Source organism: Teleopsis dalmanni, chromosome X, assembly GCF_002237135.1.
Source record: "Teleopsis dalmanni isolate 2A chromosome X, ASM223713v2, whole genome shotgun sequence".
Classification (NCBI taxonomy): Eukaryota; Metazoa; Arthropoda; class Insecta; order Diptera; family Diopsidae; genus Teleopsis; species Teleopsis dalmanni.
Window position 1 is genome coordinate 32,949,781 of NC_051848.1, and position 26,265 is coordinate 32,976,045.

Genomic DNA, 26,265 nt, shown 5'->3' on the forward strand with positions numbered 1-26,265 from the left:
TAAAAAAAAATCATTAAAAATATGTCGCAAAATTTAAAATTTCTTTTGGTCGCAGTTTGCCTTTTGGCAGCAGCTTATAAAATTCAAGGTGAGTTTAATTAAGAAAATTTCTCAAAGTAATCGTTCATCTGAGGCAACAATAAAAGTTCTTTAAAATGCAATTAATTTAATTAATATACAAAAAATTAATTTAAAAAAAAAACAGAATTAATAAAATTTTTATATATAAGCTCGTGGGAAATACAAAAAGTCTTTTTCTCTATATTTAAATCCCAGCTGAGGCATTATACGCTTTCCATGTCCAAGTGGAGAAATTAAGTCATTTACTCTATTGTCAAGGAACATTTTTAAAGGAACATTTAGTTCCAAAAGTCAGACATAGTTTTAAGTTGATGCTTTAGCAAACTATTATACTAGCTCTAGTCAAAGATCCAGTGTTATATTTTTTTTTCACATAGAGTATCCTCACAAAAAAATTAATAGTCATATAGATTGGTTTGTATAACAAAATGGGAGTGGTGTGTCTAAGAAATTATTACCAAGCTATATTATTACTTATGAGATATCATCATGAAATAATTCAGAACAATAAATAAATATATGTTATTTTATTATATAATATCCTAGTGGGTCTGACTGCATTTTACAAAAACAACTTGGCGTACCACCTACAAGGCAAGCGTATATAGTGCTTAGTCACTTTCATAAAACATTGTTATGAAATTGTGCACCATACTAAATATATATAAACGTTACTTCAAAAAAGGCCTTAAGTAACCCTATCAGTATATATGTTATTTTATAATTTCTCGGAACTGATTGCATTTTGAAGTAATAATTTGTTATTAAACATGCAATGTGAAACTTTATAAACGAGTGTGTCTGCATCCTATACGATATCGTCAAAAAAATTTAGAATAAATATATATTATTTTATATAATCTCGTTAAAACTGATTGCGAATTGTTTAAACACAATTTGACATGCAACTTACAATGGGAAACTATATAAGAACCTGATCCTAAACTCTAATAGAACATCATCATGAAATTGTGCAGAATAATAAATAATAATATCTCGGTAGGCTTGCGTGCAGTAACCACTTGGCATAACACGTAAACGCGTTATATGTAACGCATGAGTTAAACCTAAATATGGTCTAGGTACCCTTACAGGACATCATCATAAAATTGTGCAAAATGAAAGACAAATACCTATATGTTATTTCATAAAATTTCGGTTGATGTGACTGTATTTTGTAGAAATGACTTAGTATAATATATTAGAAGTAAATCTGAATATAGTTCAGGTACTCACATAGGATATCATCATGAGAATATGCAAAATAATAGATAGAATATATGTTACTTTCATGTTATTATTATTTATTATTATATTGAGAGAATTTGCACTGCGACCCAGTGATGATATATTGTGCTTCTCTCATGAAATTAAATTATTTGTTTAAATTCTACTTCCTCTATAAATTATAGTACTGAACCTATATTACAGAGTTTCATTTCTTTATCCGATTAGAGACATCCACAGAGGTATACTTCAAGTATGCGTTTTGAAAATTTATTTTCTGCTTTATAAAACCTACAACCACTAGTTTTGTAAGGTGATCTCGGTTATTTCTATGCTAATTCCAAATAAATAATTTAGAGTTATAATAAGATCTATAAAATAAGATATATAAAGTTGCATAGATATTAGGTTTCATGGTGAAAAAAAATTTTTTGTTTAAGTCACGATACTTTCTCGAAGAGTGCTATATATTTAATAACAGCAAAACAATGTAAAGAAAAATAACAACAAATTTGCAACAACTGCGATGTTACCTTGTGTACTATCTATTACTAGAAAGTGTTGAATACTCAGAATTTGGCTACGAAACTTTTTCTTTATGTGTAAATAGATACCTTATAATTACAGCACTAAACAAGTAAAAAGAAATTAAAGATACTTAAAGTGTCTGTAGAATTCAACATAGTGCAAAAAAATCCTAAAATGACTTCCTGAAGGCACCCATTGTAAAGACTTTGTGTAGGAATTGCTATCCGCAACACTAGCGTTAAAAATGTGATAAAAAAAAAATATATATAATATTTAAAATAAATTTATATTATTTGGATTTGAGAGATTGTTCTATTTATAGTTCTATTTATAGTAGTTGTAGTTGACGAAGGGTACTAATATGAACATATGAACACCCTTGAAGGATATCATCATGATATCATATATATCATGAGTTATATACATATATTATAAATTTTATATATATATATATAAAAAAGCAAAAGTTTTTAAAATTAATTTTCTTATTGTTGTGCCTGCTACAAAAATTTTGCAAAAACAACGTATTTCCGCAATGCTTTCCAGAAGGGTATTATTAATTAATAGCTATTATAACAATCAATACCAATCAATACTAATCTGTTTCAAAAAGTCAATTATATACTAGATATAGTTGCATTTAATAATGTACGATAAAATGCAACAAAAAATCTTTTTTTGCTATTCCTTCCATACTAGCTTTTAAAACAATCAATAAAACTGCTTCCTAACTGCTGCTAAAAACATATTAATATATATATATATATATATATATATATATATTAATGAAAGTAAGCGTAAAAGGTTATATGTGTAATTCGTAATTCGGAGCAGCCGCGAATATGGTAATGTCCCCACACCACTGTAGTAACCGTATATACTGCCGTCACAATACAAAATCTTTTGTTGGGTATAAAATTAATATACTATATTAAATATATTATATATTAAGCCCTTTTATAGTTGTAATTTATTAACATTTGTCTAAAAGGTCACAAATATTCAGAATCACTTTATTCCTTCTTATATACCTTCTTATTCGTTCTTATTGCCACTGTTAGTAGGTCAGATTACGGATATACCTATATGTTATGTAAATGAAAGTATAGTATTAAAAAAGTGGTTATTGTTTTATTGCCACTTAAGTTTAAAGTTCTTCCAGAAAAACCCATTGAAACATCGGGTAAAAATTCAAGATAAACATAAATTTTAACTTAATAGATATAATTTTTATATATTTGCTATATAACATCGCTACTAAGAAACCTGATAACGGATACCTTAAAAATTCTGTAATACTTTAGACACACTTAGTGTCTCTAATTTGTCACTGTTACATATCCTTTACTCTGTGGTTATAGTTATGGGATTACTTTTCGACTGTTAGTGAATTTTAACGACAATCCCAGCATTAAAGATGTGTTCTGGAGATTTTACTTGACTATTGTTATGATATATATATATAATAACGTCACTTTGTGATTATTTATGACACTATCTATCTAAGCCGTATTTTTCATAGATATTTGGGTCTTTGGCAATAATAGTTTAAAATTTAAATCCTTTACATTTAAGGTTTAAAAAATTGTCTGATTAACGAATTTCATGCCTTTAGCAAGCTTGCTGCGTATAAATTGATAAATCTTAAATATTCTTCTGAAAATTTCTGTTTTCACATTCGATAGAAACGATTTTATATATATTTATAAAATCGCATTATAGAAAAACCCCATTGTAAGGAATTTTTGGGGACTCCCTTTTGTTAAGAAGGAAGAAGTGGATTATAATGAAGGATATCTACGAAAAAAATGTTTATCTATTTATTTGTAGTAAGTTTGTATATGCAAAAATTGTTACTAACACTTAAAAACCTAAACTGTTGGACTTTAACCCATTGCTGCCAGAAGATGTTGACAAGAAAAGCGGGAGCAAATTTGAGTTTAGCAACCTCAAATCCAACAGAAACCATTAAAGTACCAAAAACGAGAACTTAGTGTATTGCGTAGTTAAATAGGCTTATTCTATAGGTTAAAATGGAAATAAAATTATATTCTTTATTCATTCGAACCATTTGATTTGTATGAAGAAACTTTTAAAAAGTTTTTTTTTTTAATTGGTAATAAGCATTACCAGATCATATATTGTATTTCGCAATAGTGCATGTAGAATATACTATACGTTATTTACATGATTAAAACTAATCAGCAATTTTCAAATCTTAATCAAATGACACATTAATAAACTTATAGAATATAATTTAAATAGATTGTTTATAGTATCCACTCTCTATGAAGATAAATCAATCTAAGATTAGTCACAAACCAATCCGTTTTATACACTAGTTCTCTACACATGAGAGTAACTAATCCGTATGGAGCAGTTACTGGATAGTGAATTATTTAAATGCAATCTTATTGTTGAATTGTACCTAAAATATACTTATATAAAAAATATAGCGTAAACAAATATGATATATAATCCAATTAGTTTACATTAATACAATAAATAAAAACAAAAGAAGAGAGAAAATTGTAATTAGAGAGAGCTTACACATATATAATATAATTTCATGCATTGATTAAGTGAATCTCTTTTATATGATCGGGTGGGTGGTATAGCCAAGATTCTGTCAAGGAATTCTGTAATTCACTAAAATTTTTGTATTATGTATTATATTGTGAAAGAGGATATCTATTCCTAATTTCTAGCTGGATACGTCACTGGTTTGGTCACGCCCTCACTGCGAGTTTAATTAAAATTGTAAATACAGACTAGTTATAAATTAGTCTCTTATAGGCAATTGTGTCATCTTTTCTAACAGAGAAATGATAGTTCGTTCGCATGAATTCTCTTTTGTGATATATGTAGGAATATAAAAATTTATAATTCAAGTACATTTTTATTAAAATGTTCATACGAGTACACACGGAAATACAGTAATGCATAACAGTAATGCGATTCCGATTGCCCGGGCTTACTGTATTATAGACTTTTAAAACTGCATACTTTTTACATTGATTTCCCTCACAAGCCCACTAGATGGCACATCTACTTTTTGTTAGTGGTTTTTATGTAACTTCAAGGTCTTTTATAAAGACATATTTAGTTATATTGGAATATGGTATAGAGTAGTGAAAGAAATTGTTTTAAAAATAGTTGTCATTATTAAAATATATTGTTAAAAGGATATGCCCAGGAAGTCGCAATTGTGCCAAGCAATGACGAATAAAGGAAGTTTTTGAGAGACTCCTTCCTCTACGAGTTGGCGACAACTACAACAACTAAGTGAATCACAAGATATACAACTTTTTTCACAACATTGATGTTATAAAGCGAATTAACACCCAGTGGGTTTGTCGTGAGTATAAATGAAAAAAAAAGTTGTTGAAAGCAGTAGTTGGAAGAAAAACACATAGAGGTAGATCGTGTCTATGGTGGGGTGGTCAAGTGAAGAAACCACTACCTGTACTTAATGTGTGAGTCTGAAGAACGCGCACACGTAGTAGAGGCACTTGAAGAGACAGACTGTGTTTGGATAATACCTGGTAACGGATTGTTATGGCCATTTAAGTAAAGTAGGTGAGAAAACAATCATGAAAAAAAGACAAGTACCATATGGTTTGAAAATTTTTATAAAAAACCCATATGTACAATATATGCACATAATCCACATTTTAAATGCACTCACTTTTAAAAGTAATTGTGGTCACCTTGCACTGAGCAATAATTTCTACCTTAATTATCAATAATAAAAATATTTATATTTCATAAACTGTCAAGACATCATAAAAATATCATTTACTTTGCTTTAATACTGGGGCTCAGGTGGCTGTGTTGGTTGGGTGCTTTAACTACAACAACAACAATAGCAACAATCAAAGGCAGCATAAACACATCACACTATAATCATGAATACGTTCCTCACTTGAACACAACAACAATGCATGGCAATAACACCTCTGCACTCAATTACAAATGAACCGAAATTGTAATAATAAATACAAAAATAAAAATAGTTCTTAAAATTAAAAGTTAAGTAAATATGAAAATAATAAAAATAACAACAACAACAACAACAACATTACACAGACATTTATTATTTATTATTGTTGTTATTGCATTGATTGCGAATGTAAGGACTACTGTGTGATGTTTATGAGTTATAATATTATAAGCAGCAATACAACAACAACTAAAATACCTAAAACATATTGCTTTCACATTGTTGTTGTTATTGTTGTTGTTTTTGGATTGCGTTAACAAGTGAAACTACAAACGCTAACAGAAGGCCAGGCTACATATACATACATATACATGGACTGCCGGTCAGATGAGCAATTGGTGAATTCAATTGCTATTGTGCTTGAGGTGAAAGAATACAATTCATAAAGTATCAGAAAATGCTTTTGAATGAAAACAAATAAATGGAAAAAACGCCGAGTGTGTAAGGGGGGGCAGGTGCAAATGCATTTACATTGTTGTTTTTTGCTGAATTTGAAAGGTTGCCGATTGCTAAAGACATTTGTTTAAATGTTTAAATTTAAATGTTTTCTTACTTAAAAGAGTTTGAGAAAAGTGAGTGTGAGATTACACTTACACTTGTTTTTTGAAAGATGTACAATTTTAATTGTAATAAAACGCACACACACACACACACACACATACACTAATGCATGATTTGATTACTTATATTACTTATACCGGTTTAGGCTGACAAGTAACCCGTACTGTCAGTTCTGTCCAGATAAAATTGAATGGTCCCGATCATATAATTAGACACTGTATAAGATTTGTAGATACTAGACAAAATCTAGAGATACTAATTGATGAAGCCAGCCCTTCTACTATGGCAATTCTACTATTACAAGTGCATAATCTCTAGAACAATAAACATTGTTGCAGACTGTATAAGATTCGTAGATACTAGACAAAATCTAGAGACACTAATTGGTGAAGCCACCCCTTCTACTATGGTAATGCAGATATTGGCAAGCATTGATGAATGGAGCCTTCACAAGTGCATAATCTCTAGAACAATAAACATTGTAAGAGTGGACGAAATACTTAAATACGAAATACACAATCGGAGTGAAAGCACGCTAAGTACTCTTTTAACCTGCCCTGTGAAGGAATACTTTAACTGATCGTACTACAGGAATTTCCAGGATTTTGAGTTGAGAATGTGGGTAGTTTTTAGTTCGTAGGTATGCATGACTCAATTAAGTCGTGCATAAATCGGGCATGGAAATGGTATGGACCATTTGTATATCTTTAGAAGATTTTTCTTACAGATTCGATACTCAAAAAAAAAAAGAAAAAAAAATGCATGAAACGAGTCAATTTAATTTTATTTGGTAAATAATTTTAAGTTTTTTTTAATGGAAGTTCCTCTTTACACTACACACATTAAGGGTCATTAACTGCTTAACCCTAACAAGTTGTTGCTGTTGTATATGTAATTGTTGTTTTTAAAGTCTTGTCTTATCATATTACACTACCCAAGCTAAGTAATTAAGACATTTCTAAAAGATGATCTTTAGTAAGGAATATCACAATAAACCACAAAATATTTCTGCAAAAGATATATGCCTTTATATCGAAGGAAGTAGCAAATAATGGCGTTATTGATTGGTAATTTTGTATTCAATCTAGATTTACTCTCGATCTGTTAAATGTTTTTGCACGTTCGCACATTCTAAGGCTAATCTAACATTTGTGTAGATATTTATATTCTTCATAAATACATATGTATATCGAATCAAATCACTTTTTATTTTTCAAGTCATGTTAAACAGCTGTTTATTTCAGATTAATTTACTGCTCTGGCGATCTATTATGATCTATCTATCTATTATGATCTTTAGTAAGGTAATTATAGATACGAATATTTTGGATAAGTATATTGTTTAAGCTATATTCTAAGATAAAAACAATTACTTTAATGTGATAATGCAGTCTTACTTACTTACTTACTTTGTTGGCCATTACAGACATGAGTCGTCCTTGGTCGTATCGAGTAGCCTCCGCCAGTCAGTCCGATTAGTTGCTTGCTGTAGTCACTAACGTAAAATTAAGGATTTTCAAAATAGCATGTTACTTACCTAATTAAACTTTTGTAAAAGTCTTAATTAAACCTTTGAGCCCAGTCTACTGTATTCCTGTTAGTATACAACACTATTTTGAGTGGCATGACTTGAAATGCTATTAAATGCAAGGCAGCATTGGTGTATTAAATCTGTTTCTCTTTAATGAAAAGCAATATACAAATAATTACAAAAGCTTTTTTGACAACTGACGTAAGTTTTCTAATATCATTCACAATAGACAAGTTTTCACTTTTAGCAAGCCTGCATTCTAAACTGCTTTTTAGTTTTGAGATTTGAAAGAAGTTGGGTTAAATACGCCAGCAGTTTTATTGTTTCGTATGTCATTTTGAAAGCAAGTCAATGGCTTTTTTGTTTATGCAAAAATAGATAGGCACTTAGTTATTTAAACGAAATAAAATATTGTTACATATGGCACAATTTTAATGCAATACAAATACACAAATATGCAAATATATATATATACATATACCTCTATAGCACATTTTTACATATATTTTTAATAGGCTTTGTATGAAAATGGCAAATATTGTTATATCTTTTTCGATGTAACCATAATAACGGAATGGGTAAGGAGAGATATCCCTTTAGCTGCTTATATCGAGTATCCTCCCTCTCATCCACTAAGGGTTCAATTACGTCCTCAACTGGGTTCTAAACTTGAGCATCAATCTGAATCTCAGCAAGCGAATTTGCTTAAACATAGTCATAAAGAACATATTCGTCTACAATCTCCCTTACATCTGAAGGAAAAATTATTTTTGCCTTATGCCTTATTAAGGCAAAAGTTTTAGTATTCAGCTTTCGGGTACTTCAAAGTGATTTGAAATAATTTAACTTGCTTAGTAAGTCTTGTCAAAGAAAACTTGGGCAGTTCGAATGGTTTATTTCTACACTTGACCGCAATCTTACGGCTCGTGGCACCTTTCTTATCATAACTTCTGAAGATTTTAAGAGCATTCTTGTTGCTTCACATGTTTTCTTTTGTTGCGAATATTTTTTTAGCTACTCTAATAGAAAAAATTACAGCTATTATACATTATTCACATTAATCATTCACAATAGACAAGTTTGTTATTTTGACAATACAGCGCTACGAACTGCTTTACTAAATTTAAAGAAGTTAAGAATAAACCCACTAGTGTTGTTGTATCACATGTTGTTTTTCCCATCAGAGACTATCTTTGTGCAATATAATTACAGAATGTGACGTCTAACATGAAATTAAGTAAATTATATATAATTACGAATACATATATATATATATATATATATATATATATATATATATTCGAATCGATTTGAAACTTACCAGAAACATATGCGTGAACATTTCAAATTTTATTGTGTTTGACAAATCCGTTTTTCTGGCCTTTAATTCAAAGTGGTGGATCGAGTTCACCCCGCCCAAGTTTAAAAACTTAAATTTTTTAATAGAGTAAAAATCTTAACAGATTTTTTCATTAATTGTTTTTGCACTACCTTTTTTAAAGCAGCAATATTTTAAAGTCCTAGTGATTAGATTAAAATCCATTTTTAATAAAATATGTTTAAAAAGTATCACACTATGAGGTCATTGGGCTTCTTTTTGTCTAAGCAGCTTTGTTAATAAGAAAAAAAATAAACAGACCATCCATTCATTATACTATTTTGTGGTTAAGGTTGGGTTGTACTTTCTTTTAAATGAAGAAAATCGAAATAATATCCTCAACATATTCTCGATCATCGACTAATTTTTCTTTGCATGGTTGAACAAGCTGTGATTGGTTTTTTTTTCGAGACGTTTGAACTGCATTGAGTTCTTGAAGCATGGATCAAATGACTATATTGTCTGTAGTTATGAGGCGTTGGTGCCCCTAGATATTTCTAGATCGTTTAATTTGCTGCTAGTAGATTATTGTTAGAATATTTAAAGTCACTGTACATATTTACACATACATATACTTGAAAAAAATATATATAGACTATTATAGTACCAGGGTGTGGTTTTTACGATGTTTCTGTATAGATCGAAATAATTTTCTATTATAAGACACATCAAATAAATACTTATCTGACTAATTAAGTACCTCCCATAAAACATCCCATAGTTAAATTTGTTTGAAATTTCTCTGTTATATTAAATTATAAATGATGGCACGTATAAACAAATAATTTTCAAAATTTCAATTAAAATATTTTTCTTCGTAAATATGAACTGCAATTTTTATTTTCTAACTGCAAATATTTCAAAGATAATTTAAAGCTTTTCTACGTATTTCCTTTAAAAATTCTTTTATTTATTAAATACACTAAAAATTTCTTAAATATTTCGTGATTTTTTAAACATTTTCCCCAAACTGCTTTATGCGTTATTGGAACAATTACGATTTATCTTGCCAAAAATATTCCAAAATTCGGTCAATTCTTAAGTACACAATGCAATTACGAGTTCGTTTTATTTTCTTAATAAATTTTTATAGGTTAATGGCATTTTTCTCTAATTACAGAGAAAATATTAATTTCTTTATTATTGCGAATTATTTCACATTCTTCTTCTTCATTTTATTTTAATATATTGTAATGAATTGCGGAAGTGATGGGATTTGTAGGTTATGTGCACTGCAGCTATATTTTAGAAATGGAAACCTAGTTAAAAGTTAAAGTTGGAGTGTTATTGTTTATTATTATTTAATCTTGTTTATTAGCTTTTCTATATTTGATAGTTGTTTTATATATTATATATATTTCCATTAAATTGTTTTTTGAGATATATTTAAAAAACAAAACATATTTTATCATTTGTATACAATTTAATTTATAATAAAATTTTTGAATACATGATTGTAGGGAACTTGAATAAAAGTGAGGTTACAATAAAAGCAACAAAAGTAAAAAAGTTAAGCCACGACTGGAGATGCCGGGGATCGAACCCGGGACCTTTCGCATGCAAAGCGATCGCTCTACCACTGAGCCACATCCCCGTCTAACCTAGCTTGGTCAAACCTTATATTTAAATAACTTTTATTTTTATTTATGTTACTTTTTTTTTAATAAAAAAGGAGTTCTTACCAGTGAACTGCAACGAGTCATAATTTTAACACTCAGAGTACACTCATAAAAAACCAAATATAAATGTCTATTAATATTTCTCTTACACACTACTTATATGCATTCACATTCGCCACAGAAAGTGTCACAGATTCACAAGAATGCGTACACATTTTTAAGTAGAGTAGTATAAATGGCAAATGATTCATGAATTATAGCATATACTCGAGTGAGTATGAATATACTCATAGTAAATGAATGACTTGCGCCATTCGTAAAAATTTGGTAATTCCACGCATTTTTGCCTCCAGACCTTTCTGTTTTATTTTATTTGGGTATACGGCCAATACTCAGATGTATGAGAATTCTCTGGTCGAATCATTTTTGTCTATTTTGTATTTTAATTGCTTTGCTATTATCTAGTCTAGTTAAAGATTTAGTTTGTATTCGGTATGAAATTTTTCACTCTAGTGTCAATTTGAATCGCTATGAGAACCTAAGTATTTAAACAATTATCAACCTCTTCAACGGTTTTATTATTTTTGGTTGTTCTGTAACATATTATCATCAAGTTTTCCAAAAAAAATCGCATTTGATGAAATGAAGATCCAACTACTGTCTATAAGGTATAGGTGTTATCTCAAGGTTGCAATGTTTATGGGTTGGTGGTGTGATTGGGTTTACTTTTTATTGTCACTGCTAATGACGTCAGGTATAGAGCCATGAAGAACTTTTTTATTTGTTAAAAATATTTTTTTGTTTAATTTTATTGTATAAATTCAAATAAAATTTTTAATGTCGATACATTGTTTATCATCAAATAAAAAATAAATTAAATAAAATTGTATTGTATATACTATAACCTTTTTATATCACTTTTATTTATGTAGTTTTTCATTTATCTTATTTGGTATAATCTTATTCATGTCTTCGGAAAAATATAACTCTTTTCCGACATTTGTATCTATCGTAACTCTTTCATGTTATTAACCCTTCACTGACCTGCATTTGCATTGAAATATGCATTTATTATTTTGTATTTTGCAGTTTCAGATAAAAATTTTTAAAATAATGTTTTAATTGTGTGCACAAATTATTCACAATGAAATTTAAGTAAGTTTAAATGATTGACTTTGCTTATTGAACTTTAACAATTACGATTACTCATAATTAATTAATTGCTATTGCATGCAGCTCGATTGAAGTACATCCGATAAAGAACTTTGACTGATCTTTACCATGTGCAGAGATTAATTTTGAAAAATTAATTTCAATTATAGTTGAAAGAACATACTTTTTTATAAGCAAACGATTATAGGTGGTCCAATTAATAAATCACATATAAAATTTAATATACATTAAAAACTCTATTAAACTTATGCTTTTATTAACGGACATATCTCTCACCAAGCAATGCTGCTAGTTCCCAGTTTTTATTTCTTATATACATTATAATCTTTTAAACGGAAAGTTCTATTGAAGAGACAGTATTACAGATTCCGAAGATTTCCGCTTTCACTGTACAGCTGTACTTTGAAAAATCATAATTTTAGCACATATGTACCCCATAAAAATCACTACTCTTAATTTAACTTAACGAATCATTAAGTTTAATTATAGTGTCTTAATTATTATCAGCCTATTAATAATTATTAATAATTAATTAAATAATTAATAATTATTGTTAAGCCTATTAATGTTTCTAACAGTCTAGCCTTTTTGAATTAAACTTTAAAGACTTTATGCGATTGTGTATTATAGTGCAACAATTTACTGTTGTATTTCAATAATTCTGCCAAACTTAAGGAGGGACTAAGAAAACTACACTTAGTTGGCAATATAACTAAAGATATTTTTGCCGTAACAAAAAATGCCATCAGAGGTATAATAGTCTAATACTATGATATATCATTCTCATATCAGTTTCATAGCAAGCAGTGAAAATAGACACAAGAAAACGAAAACTAGCTATATGCTAAAGAATTGATGCAAATTTCATCGTCAGCGTATCAAGAGATTTTGTTAACCATTCTTTACGGATTTTGGGGTAACTTTAAGGTTGTATAAATATATAATAAGTTCCGAATAGCATATAAAGAGAACACACGATCGCTTGCCAAAGTCTTGAAGTGGTAAAGACGATATGAAAGTCAACATGCTGTATGGTTGAACCAACATAATACGTAGAATAAAAATATTTTAACCAGAGATTTATTTAAAACCAGGTTAAATCAACCAAATTGTTTTTCTGAGTGTAAGTTTATATGATTTCTAAAGTATATATATGTGTTATATAGAAATTCATAAATTCAGCACATTTTTAATGAAATAAGTTAATTATGAATAATAAGTTCGAGTATCCTTCCTTACATACACACTTACATAAGCCCTAGTCCTACACGGACTAGTACATAGTACGCTCCTTTCTCTCATAAAAATGAAGTTAGAACCAGAATAAAAAGGATTACTGGGATAATATACCAGGATTAACACAATCCAAATAACTTATTGGTATTTATGACAATAGGAAATACCAGGATTGTATGAACCTACCAAAAAAAAAAAACTTGCAATCATTATAGGAATCTAAACAATCTTAACAGGGCACTGTAAACTAAAACACCACCTTACAAGACTGGGTATACGTACGGATGCAAGCAGTAGATTCTGTGAAGAGAATGAAGAGTCCGCCACACATGTGCTTTTAGTATGTCCTGCGCTAATGCACATACGGAATAGGCTCCTGGAAATGTGTATTCTTACGGAAGAGGCAATAAAATTCTGTAAAATAGATTCTATACTACTTTTTATTGACGTAACAGTGCTTAGAGACCTACTTTAAACCCAGAAAGGGGCACAATTAACCGATGGTCGCAATGCCACATCCCTTAATAATAATAATAATAATAATATGTGCTGACATGCAGATCCATGGTTAAAATTTGATAGGGTCGAATTCCTAACATTTGGCGTCCAAAAATTATATTGCCAGTATATAATTTTAAACCAATAGATATTTGTAATAATAACTGATGCTAAATATTTGTCGGTATCCGAAACAGTTCTATGGTTAGTCAAAGAAATCACTTGATTAAAAATTTCATAAATATGTTGCGTTTGAATTATTCGTCACTACAACCCCCGATTTAGTTTTTCCGTCATAGACCAAAAATAATTTTAAATTAGTTAATAAATTTTAAAAATATTATTTGTTAATAATAATAAAATTATTTTATTTAAATGATTTAATTTAATTTTAATTTCTATACATTCCCTAATTTTTTTTCTTGTATTATGAATTTTTATTTATACAAAAAATTTGTTAATCTTTCACCTTGAAAAACTTTTAAAAAATTAAAACAAATAAATAAATAACAATTTATGTTATTTTTTAATAAGATCGAAATAAATATTTATTTAAAGAAACAATTTTAGACAATTCCAATTACCAAATTCGAATGAAGTTAAGTTTATTTTCATTACGAAAAGCAACAACAACAAACAAACAAATAAATTCATGTTCGGTGATTTTGTTTATAGATTTCTTCACGAAATACAATGGATCCATACGGAATTCATGGCAGAAGCGGAAAGATGAGTCGAAACTATCACTCAAAATAAGTCCATTCAATTAGAATTTTTTGTTATTTAATTTTTTAAAATTACAATTTATTTTTGGAATAATTAATATCATAATTAATTTTAGTTTTAATTTTTAGAGTTTTTTTTTCAAATAAATTATACACAGAATAATTTTGTTTACTTTATTCGAATTAATTGTTAAATAAATTTCTGTGTGAGTAATTTAAAATCAGATTAAAATCAAAAGAATAGTATAATAAATTAAAGCAAATTCTTTTTTAAGTGGTTTTGTTCAATATTTTCATAAATTTTTAATAATAATTAGTTTGGGACTTAATGTCATATTCGATTTTTCTTCAGATGCAAATAGTAATCGAAGTTATTCTCAAGAATATCTTAAGTATTTAGTAGTTTGACTTATTTAAAATAATATCATTTTTATATTTAAAAATAATATCCATACATTTAATATGGCATATTGTTTGGTGGTTGTGGCAGATCACATTAATATCATCTCACTTCCTATAACCACCGATTCCATTTGTCATATTGCTACTATACATATTTCAAGAAATTTTTTGAAGATGGAATCTAGATCCATTCTTTTCATTTAAGGTATCTTAACGAGTCTTTCATCCTTATTGATGAAGAATCATATAAGCTTTTAAAGAAATTTCAATAATTACATACATACCGATATCTGTACTTAGAAAACCAGCCTGAGTGAGTTGAAACCTAACTCTGTATTCCATTCGTCTTTCTCAAGTCATGCGGGATATATAGCTGCATACAGAACCTTGCGTATTCCAATCCAGTGTATGTTTCTGAATTTCTTCTATTGGATCTTCTAATGTCTTTATAGAGATTACAGATTTAGTCTTTGTGAAATTACTTTTAGTTGAATTGTAGTGATAATCTTCCATGTTTCGCTTTCATAAAATAGAACTGCCTTATATTTGAGTGGAATATGCGACTTTTCGTAATGTTCAATATAAGACTAGCCTTATTGATTCCGAAAATATTATATATTCCTCACTTCTATTTTTATTTGTTTTAATGCTTTTGAGACATATGTTATTGATTATAATTATTGTTGCTCTTCAATTTCTTGTCGATTGGATAGGATCAATTGAAAATAAATCCGCAGCTTAAGATCCAATTTTTTCTGTATTAGTTTTTCAGTCCGCCTATGGAATATATAAATAGACATTATAGACATTATTAGCATATTTTAATATCAAAAACTTTCCTAAAAAGTCGTCTTGGAGTTCAAGCTAGGCATTAACTTAGTAGACATGCATTTTTTTTCTCCTTAGTTTCCACAAAAAGAATGACTGGAAGGAGAATGACTGCACTTTCTTTGCGTTTCTTTACCTTTACGTCAGTGATCACAGATAGAACACCCAAGTTCCTTGCAGTACTCTCATGATCTTTGTTTAAATTAGTATTTTGGCGATTACTTTTTTTCTGTATCTTTTTGTCTGTCTTAAATCATAAGCCATTAAGGTATATTGTCAATAATATATGAACTCTTATATGAAGTTCAATGATGGGATACTGTAACATATTCAAACCTGGCAATTATTCAGAAATTCCAATCCAAAACATTAAGAATGATCATAAATTCATCTTGGCATATAAGAAATGAAAACCTGCATAAAGAATTACGCTCATCGCATATATTTGCATCAAAAAAATCGTAAATGTTATTACGATTTATATTAATAAATATTACTTACTGTAATTCATACCTGACAGATTGTAATGAAATAAATGGATTCAAAAAAAAAAATAAAAATATGAACTCATAAATAATCAAGTCAAGGTTTTTAATGGATACCAGATGAGATGGCTATGAAGGTTCACAACGTTTCCTCGTTCCATATGGGTTCTAATATCTCACTACAGCTCTTTATATAGCAAATTACAATTCAAAAAATGCAATTGAAAGCACAAAATATCAATATCTTTTATTTCAAATTTATTTAAGATATTGAATGAGGAGTTATAAAATTAGTTTAAGTATTTCCTTCAGAATTCAATTTTCAACATTTTCAGTCTTTTTATTACGAATGTATAATTTTCTAACAAATTAAATTCCAATTTTTCTTCAACAATAATTTTACTTTGGGCGCTAATGCTAACGTTCCATTGACCTGGTAATTGTGGTAAAAAATTGGCGAGGCATTCCGACCATTTTGCATATAAGCCAAATGGTTGGACATGCTTGAATCTCAAATATTGCTGGCTGCACCTTAATAATTTTATAATATAAGTGCATTAAGCAATTACAAAGGATATAAAAAAATAAAGGATTGCTGCCATGTTGACTTCCTGCTTTGGGTATTTCTGTTTATATTGAATTTTTCTCAAACACTTCCAGCAGTGAACGTAAAATGTGTAAAATTATGTCTCTGGGATTGTCACATGCAAAGCTGTCAGTTAGTCCAAGAAAGGGAAAGGACTGAACTACAATTTTAAAATCCATTGTTAGTAAAAAAAATAAATTTATAGGTACAATAAATAAGAAGAGAATAGCCGACTTGCTGTAATATATCCTCTTTATAATTGTTTTGAACTTAACAATTAGAATGTAATTAATGTATGACCATCCTGACAAGAAAAATTATATCACCTAATTTAGTATTTCCAAAATTAATCACGAGTACCTATTATACATATTTGCTGTTATTTAAATAATAGTGAATTGGTATTATTTATTGAGACTTGAACCTAGTTAACCTAGGTTAGTTCCTGGTTTTTTAATTGGAACAGTTGCTTTTAACAAACATATTTGAAGGTATGATATATGTCACATATTTATGACATACAGATGAAACAGCATTAATAGATAGTGTTTGAAATATATTGCAGGAGTAGCAAATGTCAAATGAATAAAAAATATAATTGATTGTTACTCCCATTTATGAAACAAGGATAAACTATGGAGCATTAAATTCTTTATATTCTTTATATACTTTATAATTAGGAATCCTTTTTAGAATGATACCATTTCAGTCAAATATGCACCATTTATTTCGATGATATGTTCGCTTAAAAGATAGTTGGACTCGACAGTTTCCATGATTTTATTGACAAATCCGACAATTGGTCTTCCAGTGCGTGGTGCTTCTTTGACATCGAAACGACGACCGGTATGGGTAACGAAATCGGCGAAACCAAAATTCAATCAAATGATTGGCTGTTACTTGCGTTTTCGTCTTTAAAAAGAAAAATGGTAAAATATAGCGAATTTCCATCTTTGACGCTCGTTCAAACAAAACTGAGTCAACCTATCACCACTCTGTCAAAAGGGTTTTTAGTACGAAATCTCACCACACTAACATCATATAGCGTAATCCAATCGGACTTATACAATCTAGGATACAGATAACTTAAGCCATCTATTTCAAGAAAATAATGCATTTCTTATTATTACGCCTAATGTATCCTCAATACACCCGAGGATGTACACATAGAACCCCGTATAACACTTTTAAAAGTATTAATAGTACATAAAAATATATGCATATGTTTATATACATATCCGAATACGTTTCAAATTGATCAGGGGGTTAAGTCTCAATAATGACTTGTAATTTTGATTCTAAAAATACTTTTATGGTCTTGTTTATGGTATATGAAGGATAATAATATTTTATTAAGTAACTGAAAATATCAAGCCGGAACAGTACTTACAACCCAGGTTATATCAATTTGGAAATCAAAGCCATACTCGGGCTTAGGGATGTTTATGAAAAACGTTACATAAATCAATCTGAAACAGTATAAGATATACAGTCGTATCATACGATATAATTAAACTAACCAAACTGGAAAAGAATCAACACCAAAACTTAATATGAATCCTAGGTGACTTTTTATGACAATTCCAAACTCGTGCAGATCTTAGGCAGGGCGACAGACTAAGGACATAAATATTTATTTTTACGATGGAAATAATTTAATTGAGGTGTCCATTACAATGCAAAGTCGCAAGAGAATCCTAACAATTGGCAAGCAGTATCCTAAATCTTGATGCCATGGGATACTATAAATCCAGAGTTTAGCTTTTACAAATCCTTTAAAACTGTTCTCACCAAGAAAGTATGCTGTAAAGGGAAAGAGAAAATCTATAAAATAAACCAAAATACGATATTATGGTATATCGATGGCACCATAAAAACACTGATAAGCACTGGATAAGAACATGATTATATTCCAGACTAAATTTATGCAATAGTCAGATGCGCTCTGTTCAACATCGCTAGAAACTATCACAATCGAAATGTCGCAATATTAATCGACAGTCAGGCTGCCATCAAGGAACGCAACTCTCACCAAGTAATATCTAGACTAATAACGATTTAGGAGACAAACTAGCTAGCAAAGATGCGGACCCTTCAATGCAGAGGAGTCCAGAGCTGTTCGGTAATGTAGGTTAGAGCCACTTCTCTGTCTTATACTGGGAGAAACTACTAGAATTTCTACAATCCAAACATGAGGTTATACAATCATAGCAGTTTTAAGGACTGCATAAACCTGTAAAAGAACAGTTTTAGGATTAACACAGCCATCCTAACAGGACACTGCCGACTAAAGTACCACCTAGCCGAACTAGGGATATACGCTAATACTAGTTGCAGATTCTGTAAAAGCGATGAAGAGTTACCAATAAATTCTAAGTTGCCTTGCATTAATGCACAAAAGCAGGCGAGCATTAGGAACAGAAACGTTACAGATTAAAGAGTGTAGACTCGTTTAATGAAGATATATATAACGGTCTATCGAGGTAATCGGACTTAGAGAAACACTATAGGTTTAGTAGGGGCACAATAGATCTAAAGGTCGCAGTGCATACATAATAAAAATTAATATAATTATATTTAAATAATATAAAATAATATATGTAAAAAAATATGATTAATATTAATGTAATAATAATATTAAAAAGTCTATCGAGGTAATCGGATTTAGAGAAACACTGTAGGTTCAGTAGGGACACAATAGATCTAAAGGTCACAGTGCATACATAATAAAAATTAATATAATTATATTTAAATAATATAAAATAATATATGTAAAAAAATATGATTAATATTAATGTAATAATAATATTAAAAAGTGTCTTTGAAGGAATCCGCCGCAAGTTAAGAAATTTTGTGAATACTACTTAATCGAAATGAAATGGTATTATTGATTTCGAAAATTTTTATATATTTTGTGATTATTTAGTTTTATTTAAGATATTATATTCGTAAAAGCTTAGTTTATTTCAAATAAAACATATGCCGCATAACATTTATTGTTCTTCTCATTTGGAAAGCAAATAAATATACAATAATTATACAATGGCTCACTTATGCACATTAATGTGAAGTTCCCATATAGTCCACCAATACAATTCATTACCCCATTTAATGTGCAAGTAAACAAGAAATTGTTCAATAATTTCAAATTGAATGGATTTGAATGAAAATATCTTAAATAAATTTGCATGGAAATCATTTTAAATTGTGTGCCACATTAAATCAGCAAGGACACAAATCAGCAAGGAGAGAGGAGAGAGCGGAGGATGCAAATTTATTGAAAATTCGTAATTGTATTGGTACTAACAGTGCGCAGTTCTCTTTGGCGCCGCACTGGCGACTGTTCCAATTTGTTTTGCAGTCACTAGAGTATCTTATTGCTATTGCCATCAGTGTCTGTCGCCACATGTTGCCATACCACCATACCACCATACCACCAGACCTCCACTATCCTTCCGCTCCGAAGTCGAACACGCGCCCAACTAAAAACGGCAGCAACGAAAATTGTGATTTGGAAATCATCCATAATAACATTGAAAAACATTAGCCGAGACCACTGCTGCGGCCAGCAAATCCTTAGTTTACTTCGGAAATCTGTTTACTTCACTGCTGACGTAGCGGCGCTGCCATTGTCTTCTGGTCTTCTTGCAAATGTTTGCCTTATGTGACTTTAGTGTGGTTTATTTTGTACTTGATTGAAGGATATGATTACAAGGCAGGAGCGACACAGTTCTTTATTATGTCACACAGCCTCCTATGATGTAATAATTATGCGTGTGGCATTGCTATGTGTTTAAGGGAGTAGATGAGGGGTTGAATTGGTATGTAATTTAGGGATGTAAAGTTGAGAAAACTTTTTTTTTTGCATTCAGCACAGCAATTTTAGCAGGATACATACTTGTTTGTTTCAGTTTTCATTTCGAAGTGATAATTTCTGCAGATTATGTTATTATTACATGTTTTGGAAGCTCAAAGATACATTCCAATACACATCTTTCATCAGTTAGGGGGTAGCTCTGTATATGCTCAACAATATATCCTTGTTTTGCAATTATCAAATTTCCTTTTATTATGACAAAATAACTGTGGATGGCTATGAATATAGCATTATGTTCAATTAAGTCTTTATAGAGTATCTAAATTTTGCATTGAATTTTTGGAGAAGGGAAGAAATAAAATTCACAAAATTATCAAAAAAGAGTATAATTTTATGGTAACTATTTTGACTGAAATCAACTAAGCGGAAATGTCCCTAAAAAGGTCTTAAAAATGAGGTCATTTAGAAATAAAGTCATTAGAGAGTTTATTATGACAAATAAAATTATTATTCATTATTAAGAAAAAGTAAAAATAACTATAGTATACAAGGGGTGTATTAAGAATTTTGTATCTAACATAGAAAGGAATGTTTTTGATTTATTTTGGTTGTTCTTTTTTCAAATAATGTCTTTTCAGCTCAATTTTTTTCCAAAAAAAATTTAACTTTTGCTTCCTCAGCATGATCCCCTATATTATGCATTACTTAAAGGGTTTTGAAATAGCCTTTTTCAATATAATCTCTTCATTTCAAGAATAATTGTGCACTTTCAAAAAAATTTTTCGACTTTGGATTTAAAGAATAGGTCATTTCTTGTTATCATCTCTGTCTAATTCAACACTTTATTCAACAATTATCTTACTTTTTGTTTTCCACCATTCCCCGTATATTGTGCATTTCATAAAGGTCTTTAAAATGCCTTTCTTAATTTGAACTCTTGATTTTACGAAAAATTGTATACTTTCAAAAAAACGTTTTAGTTTGGAAATAAAAAATAGATCATTTTTTGACATTATCTCTTCTTAACTCGATACTTTACACATTAATGATCTAACTATTTTATTTCCGCCAACCTCCTCTGTATTATGTTCTTCACAAAGATTTTCAAAGAGCCTTTTTACATATAATCTTTTTTTTTCATGAAAAGTTGTACCCTACTAATAGAACGTATATGTTTAAAAATAGAAAATAGGTTAATGGAAGTCACATCTAGAGATAATCAAGCAAATTGGTATATAGTTCGTGTTTTTATCCTTGTCGACTGTTAATTATAAGTCACTGCATTCATTTTAAAAAAGCAACAGTCTTTGCTTTCCATTGGAAACGTTTCACAGTAGTTTTTTTTAAGTCCAAATGTTATTCAATTTAATAAAGTATTTGTATAATTCAATATTTACCATCGATTCACAACACAAGGGCTTCAGAAAGCTTCCCATACAATTTTTCTCCATAGATGATTATTATGTTGAGGTTAGTTGAGTCAGTGCACTTGGGCATAGATGATGTTCACTCTGTATTTTAAATTTGCATAGTATGTTCTGACTCATTTCGTATTCTGTAAACAATTTCGAGGGGATGGGCTTATACGTGAAGGGGGTTGGGGTTTATGCAAACTTGTGGGAGGGTCTAATGCATGTCGTAATAAAAGTCGTAATTTGTTTTCTATATTTCTATACAAAGTGCCAACTTAGGTATAAATAAATGGATATCGCTGAAATTTTCCAGCCTATATTCAATTATTCTTTACCGCAAAAATTAAATAATCTTAAATTTCAGCATTTAAGATCTGAGATATACACCATTTCATGTAAAGCATGCTAATCAATAAAAAAAAACTGTTGAATTGTTGTACTGATTTTCATATAAAAAAAATGATAAAAGCAAATATGATGTCAGACTCCATTAGACCCAAACATAAAATAAAACTCATTATGTATTTTTTAAAACAAATGTACATACTCGTATAAAACCCTCGTTTATGCTTTTATTTTCTAAATTAATTGCTTTAAGTCTTACCCAAGTGTCCAAAAGCTTTATACATATTTTCCCATCGAATTAAAATGCTCGACTTATGGGAATGCAAATTTATGTATTTGCTAAAATTCATTCTTCTTCATTAACCCACTCAAGAACTGTGGAACACACACGCAGTGAACAGCCAACTCCTCCGTACGTGACAGGAAACGTATAACATTTAATTCAATTTAGTGTCTTGTAGGCGCCGAAGCGACTGCCCTAGACCATCCAAAAAATGGAGTAAAAATAATATAACAAAGAAGAATAACATAACAGTAAAAATTTATCATTAAAAATCTGTGCTTAACATGCGACCATGGAATATCTCTCCCACTCTTCCCGAACTAAAGCAGATGATGTCAACGTCTTTTGCTCAGCGCAAGCAAAACAAAAAACAGAAAGTCGCGAAGAATTTTGGCACACATTTCGCTGACTTGACACATTTCGCTTTTATTTTATTTTTTGCAAATTTTCACTTCTACCACTCAATTTTTGGTTCTCCAAGGTATACGACGACTATCCGAAACGCGTATGCGAGCTTTATAGGTAATAAATTAATAGGAATTTATGCCAAGGATTTTAGTACTTAGCACGCAATTGTTAAAGGAATACTTGGCGAAAATTATTTAAATGTATTTTTTTTTATTAATGTCAAAAAACTCTAAAAGGTAACGTTGCAAATATTTTTCTTATGCTTTATGTTTGTCCTTTCAACTTTGGACGAATTCGTTCCTTTATGAACGTTGCTATAATTTAACTGTCCCCAGTGATTTAAAACAAGAAAAAATTATTTCTTTTGTCTTTTAGTATAATTTTCATACAGTTTATTCCTTAATAAATAAATAATTATATACAACATATTAAAAATTAGGTAAAATTTTATACTCAGTCTATGGCTCTTTGATTCTAGCAACTCTTCTCTTTATTCTTTTCTCATCTCTTTCAGTACCGTTTCTGATATCTGAGTGAAATTTCATGTCAACATTTGCATTTTTCCAATAATTTCAAGAACAACACGATTTTTAAAATGTCTAATCTTGAACATTCTTCTACCCGTTATCACGAGAAATGTGGAATCAAAATGGCTTTCTTTACTAATTGATATGGATTTCATCCACCTTACACTTGACCTTACTTAATCTTGTCAAACTTTGCTTACGTGATGAAATTTCTGCTGGAAAATCCTCACAAATGTTACGGAGACCTTTTGTGACCAGGCTATGTCATTAAACAAAGTTTACAATTAGTATGAACACTTTAAAAATATCATGGAAAACGTCAAAAATAAAAATGGACTTGGATGACTTAGATTTGATAAATCAAATCACAGATTTAGTAATTAAATATCATCGTTTGACAATTAAAAACCTCCCTAAACCTGGTAGCATTTTTTTTTAAATCTATCTAGACCATTTCCAAAGATGTTTCATGGCTGAAAATAACGCAAATTTCCTTGATGCCGAAAACACTCAATTTCTGAAACAGCAGCGTCGCGTTAAAGCCCTTATAGCTTTTTGTGGGAGAGGAGATGAGTTGTGAAAATTTAGGGTCCATAACTTTATAAGCCCTCAGAAGAGAAATATAACTTCACTGCTTTCACTAAACTGGTCCTTTATGCATTTAATAGGGTAGCGAAGCAGAGAAGCACTGCTGCATAAAGTAAAGTAAACTAGCAAGAAAACAATGCTATTGGACTGTTCAGTTTAAATGAAAGATACGATAACTAGACTAGAGACTAGAACCTGTTCATTCAATCTGGATATAAATGACGAATCATGTGAATATCGTCTAAAAGATGATACAAAACGAAAAAGCTTTGATCATAAATCAAGTTCAATCACGCGAATGCTGTCCAAAAGGTGATCCAAAGCCATAAAGCTTATATCAGAAAACAAAGTATTTTTTTATTTCTCTCCAATTATTGTGGTGTGGTGCATTCTGAATTTGATCTACCTGTTGAAATGTTAGCAAGGAATAATATTTATATGTTATGCTTTTGCATCATAATGCACCATCACATACTAAATTGGTTCTGCGAAAGCATGCCGCCACCCAATATACCCTCGTTTTTAGTGCCCACGTCTTTGATGCTTATTTTATAGAAACCTCAAAGTATGGCATATCAATGTTAGATATTAATATATATCACAGCAATTTTTAATCTAAAATAGAAACATCCTTAACGTTTACAACAAAATAATACAATTGGAATATCTATATTCTTTTTGGAGTAATATGTTCAGCAGAGATAATGTTGACAAATTTGTAAACAGCATTGTCATATAAACATACCTGGAACCAATTAGGATTGTTTTATCTCTTGCCAGATATGCACTCCTCACAATCTTCATATTTAAACCTTATTTTAATGCTTGAGAGAAGATTCTCGAGTTTCTCGGTTGGTTATGGTTTAGCAAATATTACGGCTATTTTTTTTTAAATTATCTATAAATATATTAAAATGTTTTTAGACACAAATAAAAAAAAATTTTCATTTCTCATATATTATTCTTTTTCTCTTGTTTACAGCGGAAAAAAACAAAATCCTAGAATGTTGGCACTGCAGTTCAGATACAATCGGTTCAAAAGACTTTTGCGACACCACATTCCAGGAAGATAATATACCAACTGAGATATTGAAGGACCGCAGAATAAGTGTGTCACGCCATTGCAATAACACAATCAATTCCATGCATGAACGCGCTGTTTGCCGTAAAACCGTTGAAAAAAGTAGTTTTTAATGTTTTTTGTCCCGATTAAAATCCGCGAATGCTATATACACATATATATCTTTATATTTCTTACAGTTAATGGAGAAACCATAACCAAGCGTTTTTGTTACTATACCAACAAATCGGATCCATTGGATCATTGTCAAAAGGACCCAACCGAGAGTAGTGTGCAACGAATATTCTGTGAGGACTGTGAGACAAATAAATGTAATTCGGCAAAGAAAATGGGCGTCATGTTGGGTGGTGTAGTTCTGCCAGTACTCGTTGCCAAATTGCTTGAACTTTAAAAAGTGCTGCCAAAGCAGTGCTCAAAATTTAGTTAGTTAGTTTGTTAATTAATTGATTATTATGTTCCATAAGCTACGTTCAAACGGTCAAAGTAAGAACTAAGAAAAAGTGCAAGAAACGTTCATGTGAGAACCTAAGATCATAATAAAAATTTCATATATACACACTTATATAAAGTCATAACAGTGATGCCAGTGCAGTATTATTAATAAAACTATATTTATGTTAAAGAATTATATAAAGAAACAACTGTTAAATTATTTATTAAAGCTGAAGGAATTTTATTTTTTTTAACATTTAACACAGTCTTAAGTTTTGGAGGAGCTTAAATATCTTAAATGGTTGTTAGTTAATTCGGACTGTTAAACCGAATAGGCAGCCTGGTCTCAGTTAAATATCTTTGAGATTCGCTTAGTTCTTAGTTAGTACTCTGACCGCAGTCTAAGCTTAGTTCTGAACAATTTGAATAATTTATTTTATATTTCATATGTGTGTCTTATTCCGGTGGTAAAAAATTGGCCAATGTAATTTTAAGTTATAATTAGGTTTAT

The 26,265-nt window shown here is 29.7% G+C and overlaps 1 protein-coding gene and 1 non-coding gene across 2 annotated transcripts; one reads left to right on the forward strand and one right to left on the reverse strand.

The window, feature by feature from the left end:
* Positions 1-26,265, forward strand: LOC119690274. The gene is made up of 3 exons (XM_038105296.1): positions 1-88; positions 25,224-25,424; positions 25,502-26,265. Exons 1-3 carry the CDS (start codon positions 22-24, stop codon positions 25,711-25,713), a joined length of 480 nt encoding a protein of 159 aa, XP_037961224.1. The 5' UTR covers positions 1-21; the 3' UTR covers positions 25,714-26,265.
* Positions 10,832-10,903, reverse strand: Trnaa-ugc. Its single transcript has one exon. It is a non-coding gene; the product is annotated as a tRNA-Ala (tRNA).